Genomic DNA, 11131 nt, shown 5'->3' with positions numbered 1-11131 from the left:
TTTATTTAGTTACGGGGGTAGTATATATTATCGGAGGACGTAGGGCTTATATAATTATCATAATAGCTTATAGTATCGGCTTATTAACTTTCCTAGTCGGAGAATAGTATACGGTTATTAGGCGTTAAAACGTAGTCGGGTATTCCTTTAGGAGGTTTAGCGTACTTTAGAGAAAGGCTTTCCGCTATATGCTCGGAGAAACTTCCGACTAGCTATTCGACTATCCTTATAGGGGGGCGGATTAAAAGCGATTCCTATCCCTTAACATTAATCTTTAGTTCTACCGGCGAATAATTATAGCCGGTAGTAAAGGAGGCTAGCTCCTTTCCCTTTACTACGCTACGGGGTATAACTATAGACTCGTAAAGGTTAATATACTTAGGCTCCTTTTTTAGCTAATTATAGAATACCTTTAAGAATAAGTCGTGATAGGTAACCTACTTAGTGGGATAAGTTAGCTAGGGAGGCAGGATAGCTTTAAAGACTCTTCCTCTAAAGGTTATAGTATAGCTAGCTCTACTAATACCAAGGAGGTTCCCTGCTTACTCGGCTATAAAAAGGAGTAGCCGATATTCGGGTAAAAGAACCTTTTCGGCTATATCTAGATAGGCGTTCGCTATTATAGCGAGGGGATATACGCCTTTTAAATCTTTTAGTATTAGGGGAGAGTCTAAGAGAACGGGGTAAGGAGCGTCGGTTATTATTAAGCGGGTTCTCCGATAATGCTATTCGGTATTCGATAAATCGTTTTAGGTACGGGCTTATCGGATAACTAATACTCGTAGACTCTTATGCTTATCGCTTACTCGCCTAGTCCTAATAAAGGGGAGGCGCTTTACTTAGTAGACTATAGCTAACCGGTACTGCTTTAGCTACGTGTCCGCTTAGGGCTCTATATATAGCTATTTAATTAAATAGGAGTTTAGTACGGAGACCTTTATATATCACGCTAAAGGGCTAATAAACATAGTAAGGGGTGCGTGGGTAAGTAGTTCCTTATCGGCGTAATTAGGTTATAGCTTAATAACCGCTACTTATCGCCTAGTCCTATTCAAGGGGAGGTATTTTATTAATAACGGATAGTTACTTACCCTAGGATTATATAACTAGAATAGTCTATACGGTTATTTAATAGGATCAGTACACGAATATTACTAAGATCGAATAATATTATTGTAGTTATTATTATTTAATATATACTAACCGTATATAGCTTTAGCTAGCTAGTACTATAAGACCTATAAGAGGATTTAAATAGGGTAACCTTAGGGTATAGTAAGTAATATATAAATAGGATATATTCTCTAAAAAAAGGGTAAGGTTCCTGCTCTATATATCTACGGGGGAACCTCGGACTATCTAAGGCTAGGCGCTATACTGGGTATAGTGCTAGGACGGTGCTAGCACCGATCCAGCGCTATACTGGTTTAGTGCTAGTATAGGGCTAGCACTAATCCAGCGCTATACTGGTTTAGTGCTAGTATAGGGCTAGCACTAATCTGGAGCTATATGGTTTTGGGTCCTGGTATAGTGCTGGATAGTAGTGCGTAGCAGTAAATTAACTAAATTATAATAGCTTAGTCTTTTACTCTAAAAGTAACCGCGTAAGAGTCCTAGTAAGCCTGTTATATCTATATACTAAGGGTATATCGTTTATAGATATAGAGTAAGGCTGTTCCGCCTCTATAGATTAGGAGATATAAGGCCCTGCTTAGGGCTTTTAGTCCCTTTATAAAGGGGTTTAGCCCTAGCTTTTATATAGCTATTATATTATACTCGGTACGGGCCTATAACGGAAGCTCCGCTTAGGCCTATTTAGCTCCTATATTCTATATTAGTATACGGAGTTTTATTAATTAAAGGAGGAGGGGTTCGGGGTCTGTTTAGCTTATACGGCCCCTTACGTATCTTATATTTGTTGATATTATACTCATAATAGGTAATAATTATAATAATAATAAGTATAATATCTAAGTTAAAATAAACAGTATATGGTTATAGCTATATAACTAGACGTCTACTTTATAACCAGCTTAACCTATACTATAATACTATACGTATTATACGTGTATATATACTTAGCTTATAATATATATTATATAAATACACTAGGTATCGTAAATACGATATCTTAGTTATTACTTAAGCTAATAACGTGGCGTGATAACCGTCGCGTAGGCTGTTAACGTAACAGTCGCCACCCAATCTTCCAGGGTCTTTTGCCAGCCCCGGATCCAGGAAGAAATCCCAGAAGTCAGTTCTTCATACCTTCGCGTAATAAGCAGTAATCCTACGGATCTACGAATTCAACAGCTATTTGCTTGATTTTCCTCTCTTCCGCGCGTACAGCCTACTACTCGTAGCCCAATCTATCAAAAATATTAGTCGGGTCGGTCCCGCGGGGGACTAAGAAAGGTTCTAGGGGCCTAGAAGCCAGGAGGTGCTCGCGGAGTCTCTTTAACCGATAGCCGGGGCTATAACGAGTATTTATTTATTTATTAGTTCTTACTCCGCTATCCTATATATACTAGGAGCCAAAATTCTAACTATACGGTCCTTCTTTGATACCTATAGGGGGGAAAACCATAGTATAAGACTTAGGGAACTAGTATAAGACTTAGATAAAAACCTCTATACTCTCCTCCTAGGAGTAATGCCTTATACGGGTACCGTGGCGGCCCCGGTACTAACTTACTATTAGTACGAAACTCGTGCCTTCTATACTAGGAAGCCTATAATATTTCCCGTAGCGGCTTTAAAGCCGACTATATACTCGATTAACGGCGCGCGCGTAGTAATCTCTATTTATTTTCATACGCCTCCTATAAGCCCTAGGGCTAACCCCTACGGGCCTATTATAGGCGACTTATATATACGCTTCCTAGGGTTTAAAGCTCCTAAGCTTCCCTACTTTTTATATAGCTATAGGTAGGGCTAACGTAGGCTACGTGCCTACGCAGAACGCTTACATAACAGCGTAAGAGGCTGCCTCCGTATTATAGAAGAGACGCCGCGTATTTTTACTTACGCGCTTAGGGACAGCGCGATACCGTCTTCTTATTTTTTTCCACGGTAGGGCGACTAACTCCCTAGTAGCACCTATTATCGATTAGCGAAGCCGGGCGGAAGGTGGGTCTAACGGGCCCCCTGTTTAACCCTTATCGTATATACTAAGGTAGATAAGGGCCCCCTAGAATAGGATCCGAGTAGCGTAAAAAAAGAAAAGGGGTTCCTCTTTTACGTGCGCCTCTAGCCGGATTCAAACCGACCTAGTCACTGACTATATGCTAGGTATACCACCACTATACTATAAAGGCGCTGTAACGAGTAAGGGCGGCCTATAATAGTGTAGGAGAGGGTAAAGGCAAGGGCTAGTATAAACGGGGTCGCGGGTATACTGCTTTAATCTATTTTATAATATCGAATTATTTTACCCGGTACTTATATACTTCCCGGGCTCTCGCGGCTTTCTATTTCCTAACTTAGTAAGCGTTATTAAAGGCCTTATAGTTTTTATTATAAGCGGTATACCTCCGGGCAGCTTTCGGAGCTAATACTAAATAGTTCTTAAACCTATTCTAGTATATAGACTCGGGTTTAGTATAATAACGGTACTGCCTCTCTGCCTTTAAGTATTAAGCGGCTTTATATCTAAATTATTATAAGCGGCTAGTTATAGATTAATCGCACTAAGTAAGGCCGAATAATTATATTAGCTAGAATTAAGGAAAGGAAGGGAAAAGGTTTATAAAGAAGTGCAGGATTTACTAGGTTTATATAAATCCGCGGTAAGGGCAGCGCGAGGTCTAAGTATCGGATCTACGTGCTAATTAGCGGTTCCGGCCTTATACCGGAACTATACTTTTAAGGGGTTAACCCGTGATATTACCCCCCTCCTCCCCCTCTGGGGCCCGTAATAACTAAGGGCCGAACCCGTTTTATCTAAACGCGTCGCGAGGGAGGCGTGTATCCTCCCTTATATCGGGCAGGTTCGGGTCGCCCGATATTCGCGGCGATTTTATTTATAAGTCGCTGGCGCTCCGCGTTACACTAAGCGTCTACTCTTTATATTAAATAATGCCCGGTTACTCCTTCCTTTTATTTATAAACTGCTATAATAAATAGCTTTATAGGCTTTTATTATATTCCGTAGTTCGATATTATAGTATAAGCGTAGTTTCGCCCGGTTTTTTATTCGTAGTTAGTTCTTCTTCCTATAAGCCTATAACGTTATTTTAGCAGTAAGCTCCGTCGCTAGTTTTACGCTAAGAACCTGGTCACTCCTCGCTAGCTCGTGGTATAATCGTCTCGCCCTTATAGTTTTTTCTATTAATTTTATAACTCGTATCATTTTATTTATTCTATTAACTATCGTAAGTCTCTTAATAGACCTCCGCGTTGATTTAGTAGGGTCGTAGCTAACGCCGTGCATATAAATAGCCGCCCCCCGCTATAGTGCCTATAACGCCTATAAGGGCAGTATCGTTAAGCCTCCTATCCCCGGTAAAGTCGCGCCCCCCCCCCCCCCCCCCCCGCCCCGCCTCCTATAGCGAGGAATAAAGTTAATCCGTTAAGAGTATAGCTGAAAAGGCTCTTGCCTATATAGCGAATACCGGTAAGCGCCCGGCTAAAAAGGAGGTTCGTGATAAGGCTTAGTACTTCGCTACGAGGATCTTACTAACTCTCCGGCAGGGTGCGTCGCCTTATACGCTATAATATAGTCCTATCTATCCCCCCGGCCGCCCCTATAAGGCCTTTTACCGTTCTTATACCGATTATATCGCCGGCGTTAAAAAGAAATTTAATTAGATATTCTATAACTAATCCGGGCCCGGCACGGCCTATAATAAGCCTAAATACTACGAATACGCCGTTAGATCCTGTATATACCGCCCCGTAAGTTCACTATGATTCGTAGGCTAGGATATCGCGACTAACCTTCTTAGCTCCCCGCTACCGCCGTTAAATTCGTTAAGCCTATAGCTAATACGGGTTATGCTATACGCGATAATCCTAATAATAATAATATAAGTACTTCTAAGTCTCCTTCCGGCTCGCCGCTAACCCTGGCCTAGCTCCGCGAGGCCTTCGAGTTAGCTCGTAGTAATTACTATACCTTTTTATCTAAGGTGACTCCTACCGCTACTCCTACTCCCGCTATAGCCCCCGCCCCCGCTACCACTATTACCCCCGCTAACGCCGACCCCGCCCCCGCCCCTATTAGTAATAGCGAGGGTCTCCGCTATAAGGTAGAGGCCCTCCGCTAGGAGGTTCGCGAGCAGGGCGCTATAATAACGCGCCTCCTAAAGGGTATCCTCGCCGCCTTCTAGGGAGGTGGTAGTCCCGTTACTAGTAGTAGTAATAGAGGCAGGATATTCCGATTGTATTATTTAGATATTCCGACTATAGTTCTAATATAGGCCCACTTTCTTCCTATTTCGGAATAACAGACATAGCTACGGTCGCAAACTACTCTAACGCCTTTTAACGCTTTAAATTAATTTAATCGCTTAGATTAATTAAAGGCAGTAACTGAAATGATTTTTTTGACTGCTTTATTAAAGCCGATCGTAGAAGAAATAGCTCCGCGACCTCTTCCACGACCTCTTCCACGACCTCTTCAACGCCTACGCCCACGCCTACGGACATCACCTTATTATTATTATTATTATTATTATTATTATTATTATTATTATTATTATTAGTATTATTATTATTATTATTATTATTATTGTTATTATTGTTATTGTTGTTATTATTGTTATTGTTGTTATTGTTGTTGTTATTATTATTATTGTTGTTGTTGTTGTTGTTAGTATTGTTATTATTATTATTGTTGTTATTGTTGTTGTTGTTGTTATTCTAAGGCAAGGAAATAGGTAGTAGAAGCGTAATCGCGTTATTAATTAAAGCAGATTAAGGTTGCGCGTGATAATAGCTTAATGAATTGAATTGGCGATCGTAACTTTGTGTGTGTGTGTGTGTGTGTGTGGTCTAGGACGTAAAAGTTAATTAGTCGGAAAAGTGGATCCACTGGAACTATAGTCGGAATATCCAAGTGGTATAGTCGGAATATCCTGCCTCGTAGTAATAATAATAGCAGGGAGGGCTTAGGCGGTAATACTACTAATTAAAGTCTTTTATAAAAGCATTATTTATCTCCTTAGAAACCGGTAGGGGGGCTAGTAAATTCCCCCCCTTTAATTAACTTACGATTATAGGTCGTGCCGCCCTTATATTACGTTCTCTTTGTCCTTATACGTTCCTTATAGTGTATTCGTGTAAAGGGCTATCGTTTTTATCCGCTAGGCCGTATCTTACTTCGAAATCGTCTAACGTCTTAGTATTCTATACGGCGTCTAACGGTTCCTATATAGGTTCCACGTATCCCGCCTAGCATACTAGTACTTCACGTCGCACGCCGCGACCTCGCCGTTTATTCTGCGCGCATAGGATAATCTCCACTTCCTACTCCTTATCGCTATAAAGGGCGTCCCGGATCGGTTCGGGCTAGGGGTCGGTTACGACTTATCCGGGGAGGGGGTTACGGCTAGCTCGCTTTAAGATATTATTATAGAAGCGGGGATATATCCCTAAGGGCATGTCTAATTTAATAATATAGGAGTCAATCACTTTTATTACTCTATACCTTTAGTATAACTAACTTAGCTTTTTTAAAGGCCTGGGTATAGAGTAATTAGCTATAAATAGCTGAGCGAGGTCTCCTATTTCGAAGCGTTCTGCCGGGAGTCGCCGCTTATTCGCGGTTTCCTTATCTTATAATTACTTTAAGGCTATAGCTACCTATATAAACTCTATAGCCCCTTATAGGCGACTTAGTAGATTATAAGTAGTAGTTTCCTTTAGGTATATAGGCGAGGGGTCGTGGACTTAGATAAGGTTAATATAGAACCCGTGTTCTAGGAAAAAGGGCTTAGCTAGGTTATTAAGCTCTTCCTATTATTAAGCGATAACTGCGCGGCGGGTAATAGGCGACCCTAATTATCCTAAGAATAGTATATAAAGGTATAAAGGTAGGCTTAGATATCTTAGTTTAGTCTCTCGGGTCCTTTATCGGTTTAAGGGTAGTAAGCTATACTAAGTCGCTACTTAATCCTTATAAGTTATAGCAGTATCGCTAAAACCTCCTGGTCTAATTTAAGCCTTAGTCCCTAACGATTAAAAGGGGTATACCGTGGAACCTAAAATTATAGTTTAGGAAGTATTCTACGCAGGCTTCTGCTTCTATTATTTCTATCGCTTCTAGCGTTACTAACTTTATTAGCCGGTCCGTAATTACCTATAAAAAGCACGCACTACCCTCGCTAGTAGGTGGTAGGTCCGTTATAAAGTCTATCACGAGGTAGCTACGAATTCGCTTTAGTATAGGTAGCGGCTTTAGTAATCCGCGCTTCGCGTTCCGCTACTAATTACTCCCGTTACACGGGTTATAGTTACGGATAAACTTCTGTATATCCTTATTTATACCCGGCCAGAAAAACTACTATACTATTATAGTGATTATATTCTCCTTACCCGGGTAGCCGCCGATAATAGAGTTATGGATCGCCTATACTAAGCGTCCCTTTAATAGCGAGTCTTCCCTAAAGCTCGGGACCTAGAGACGGTCCCGGAAGGTTATATAGCCTACGGGGTTAAGGGAGTATTCCGTGATCTATAGTTATAGTCTAAGGGACAGGTCGAAGCTATAAGCTTTTACGGTAATTACGGCGAACGCCTTAATACTAAGGGTCGGTCGCTATAGTCTTATCCTAAAGTCGCTAGAGGTCTTTATTTACTTCGAATACACGCTTAACAGAGGTCCTCTATATAACTAGCTTAGGGACTATTATAGGGATCACGGTATCGGGTATTTATTAAATCACTTATCCTTATTCTCGATTATCTAAGTAGTCATTCGGGGCGTCCTATTCGTAACAGGAGAGCGTATCCGCTATAAAGCTCTTAACGCCTCGCCGGTACTCTAACACAAAGTTAAACTAGGCTAATTCGCTGGCCTAGCGGCTCCACTTTTCGGTAAGGGACCGTTTAGTTATAAAGTACTTAAGCGCCTTATAGTCCGATAGTATTATAAATTATTCATAGCTAGTTAGTTCTACCTTCTAGGTAAGTACATAGCTTATAATAGCTAATATCTCCTTATTATAAATAGGGTAGTTATACTCCGTTAGGGTAAGCTTATATAAGTAGTACGCGACTATATAATAATATCCTTATTCGTCTACCTAGGATAGGATACCACTTAATATATAACCTAAGCAGTTAGTCTCTAATATCGTCTTATAGTCTAGGTTCTATAATTATAGGATAGGCTTTATCTAAAAAAGTCGTTTTAGTTCCTTAAAGGCGGCGTCTTTTTTAGCTCCCTATCTAAAAAGCCAGTCCTTTTTTATTAGTGCTAAGAGGGGGGCTATAATACCTATAAAGTCGTAGATAAATATCCGGTAACAGTTCGTGAACCCTAAAAAGCTTCGTACTCCTTTCACGGAGGTAGGCGCCTCCTAGTCGCGAATGGCCTTTAGCTTCTCGGGGTTATAAAATACTCCTTTATCCACTATAATAATAAACCCTAGGTGTTTTACTATTATTATACTAAACTCGTATTTAGCCGGGTTTAGGTTTAGGCCGGCGTTTATAAGCCTATATAATACTAACCGGACCTTCGCTTTATAGTCCTTATAAGATCCGCTAAAGTAAATCAGGATATCGTTAATATATATAGTAATAAAGTCGTTAAGGAACTCCTATAGCGTCTACTTAATATAGCGTTAGAAGGTAGTGGGTACGGCGCTTAGTCCGAAGGGATATACTAGCTACTTAAAAAGACTAAAGCGCGTCCTAAAGGCTATTTTACTCTTATGTCCGGGAGCTATACGGATCTTATAGAAGGCAGCGACTATATCAAGCTTAGTAAACCACTTAGCGCTAGCTAGGTTATATAGGGTCTTAGTGATTAAAGGGAGGGGGTAATAATCTCGCTAGGTAATCGCGTTTAAGGCTTTATAGTTATAATAAAAGCGTAACCCGCCCCCTGGCTTCTTTACGAACAGGACCGGCGTAGCCACTGCTAAGCTACTAGTTTATATAAATCCCTTATCTATTAAGTTATTAAGCGTTTTCCGGAGCACTAGTAACTCCTCCCTTAATATACCGTAAAGGGGCCCCTATAGCAGGGTCGGCTTAAGTCTATTAGGACCTTGCTTTAGGGTGATTTTATAGTTAATGCCTACGCGGACCTCTTTCGGCCCCCTGCATAGTGTGCCGCATCCCAGGCTAACCCGAATCCCCCAGCCTGCTACCTTCCCGTCAGCCACTAGACTGGAGGTGTGATCCAGATACGTATTGAGTCACCACCGGGACCGTCGAGGCCCCGACGCGGCACCGATCCCAACGAGGAGAGTACAGAGGTTTTTCTACCCGAACGGGTTTTTCCCCCCTGTAACCAACTGAGAAGGACCGTATAGCCTAAGCCGGGCTCCTAGATTAGTTAGCTAGGATAGCGGAGTAAGAGAATAATAATAGTTAATGCCTAATTAGTAGGGGGGTAAGTCGTTAGCCTTATTAGGCGTAAAAAGGTCGCTGAACTCTTATAATATATTCGTAGGGATATAGTCCTAAGGGTCTACTAGTTCCTTCTTACGGAGGGCTTTATCGATATCCTGTATACTAATAGTAGGGATTAAAGCGTTAAACTTATCTCTTTCTCTTCCCTTTAACCCCCTTCTTATTTATCGTATCGTGGCTATAAACACCGATCCTAAGACTAGCCTTACCTTACGGATAGCTCGTATATCAGCTAATTCTTCTTCGCCCACTAGTCGTAGGTTAATATCGGCGACTCTTTTTTTTTTTTTTTTTTTTTTTATTCATTACGCGCATACAGCCCTAGAGCTATGGCGCGGCGGGCTATAGCGCTAGGCGCTATAGTCCTAAAAGACAGCTAAGTATAGTGCTATATAGCAGTAAATCAGTAAATAATAAAGGAAATCCTCCGTATTAATCTGCCTAATACCCTGTTCTTTACGCTAAAGTCAGGAAAACCAAACCAGGAAAATCAGACCGTAGAATCCATAGTGATTTACCCCTTAAACCACTCTGCCGTAGCTATCTTAGTAGCTAAAAGAGAGGCCTATAAGCCCTATAATCCTTTTTTAGTACTAAATAGCAGCGGTAGAGTTAGCGGTAGGCCTACTAGGGCTTCCCGCAGGGCGACTCTTTCTGCCCTATAAATAGGGCACTATAAGATTAGATACGCTATATCCTGCACCGGGGAGCCCGGGCAGGAATAGCGGTCTATAAAGCAGTTTTAGGCCCGTTTTTAGTGGGGTCTTAGGTAGCCGAATCCGGTTTTTAACTAGATATAGGCTGATTAGAGCCACCGTGGGCCCTATAAATACAGGGGCTTTCGAGAGAAGCGGAGGTTATCCTGAACTAGGCGTCTATACAGGCGGCCTAGCCGGACTGTTTTACCCCTTTTCTCGGCCTCTTCTTTAGTAGCCTAAAGGGATTTCCAGTCAGCTATCGTAGCTGCGTTTGCCCTGCGTTTTAGGTGACTAAGGGTAACTAGCTTAATAGATTTAGTGGCTTTCCCCGGGTCTAAAGCCCGTTTAGCTACCTTATCTACTAGTTCGTTACCCTCTATCCCTATATAAGCCGGGACCTACTAGATAAAGACCGAGGTGCCTTATTATTTAAGGCGGGAGATATGGTTTTTAGTAGTTATAGCCCACTACGAGGGGCCCTAAAGCTTCTGAATAGCCGCCTATGAACCGCTGAAAATATAGCACTCTAGGGGCCTAGAAGACTGTTATAGGGCAGTCTCTAGGGCCTAAACTATAGCGTATAGTTTAGCGTCGGCGACTTTAGTAAAGGGGCCTAGGTTAATTCCTAGGGCTCTATAGGGCCTATTAACGGGTGACTACTATATAATAGCGGCCGCCGCCTGCTTAGGCGTTATAGGGCCCGGGTGGCCTATAGGGTGGCCTATGGGGTGGCCTTAGGAGCTGTCGGTATAAAAAATAGATGCCTAGCTGCTAAGAGACTGGATTTCCGCTAGGGCTTCGAGGTGGGCTGTTTTAGGGTCGGTGGGATCTTTTATAGAGGGCTGCGG

The 11131-nt window shown here is 41.8% G+C and overlaps 1 protein-coding gene across 1 annotated transcript; it reads left to right on the top strand.

Annotated features, from left to right (window-relative positions):
• Positions 1-9243: 9243 nt before the first annotated feature.
• ACRALDRAFT_212092 (uncharacterized protein) lies at positions 9244-9490 on the top strand (the record flags this gene model as incomplete). Its single annotated transcript, XM_071023825.1, has 3 exons — positions 9244-9347; positions 9389-9428; positions 9473-9490. The coding sequence occupies 3 exons, from the start codon at positions 9244-9246 to the stop codon at positions 9488-9490; spliced, it is 162 nt and encodes a 53-aa protein (XP_070872866.1).
• Positions 9491-11131: the final 1641 nt, after the last annotated feature.

Source organism: Sodiomyces alcalophilus (genome assembly GCF_042370955.1).
Source record: "Sodiomyces alcalophilus JCM 7366 unplaced genomic scaffold ACRALscaffold_7, whole genome shotgun sequence".
NCBI classification, from domain to species: domain Eukaryota; kingdom Fungi; phylum Ascomycota; class Sordariomycetes; order Glomerellales; family Plectosphaerellaceae; genus Sodiomyces; species Sodiomyces alcalophilus.
Note: the sequence above shows the minus strand (reverse complement) of the source record. Positions and strands in the feature narration are given on the sequence as shown.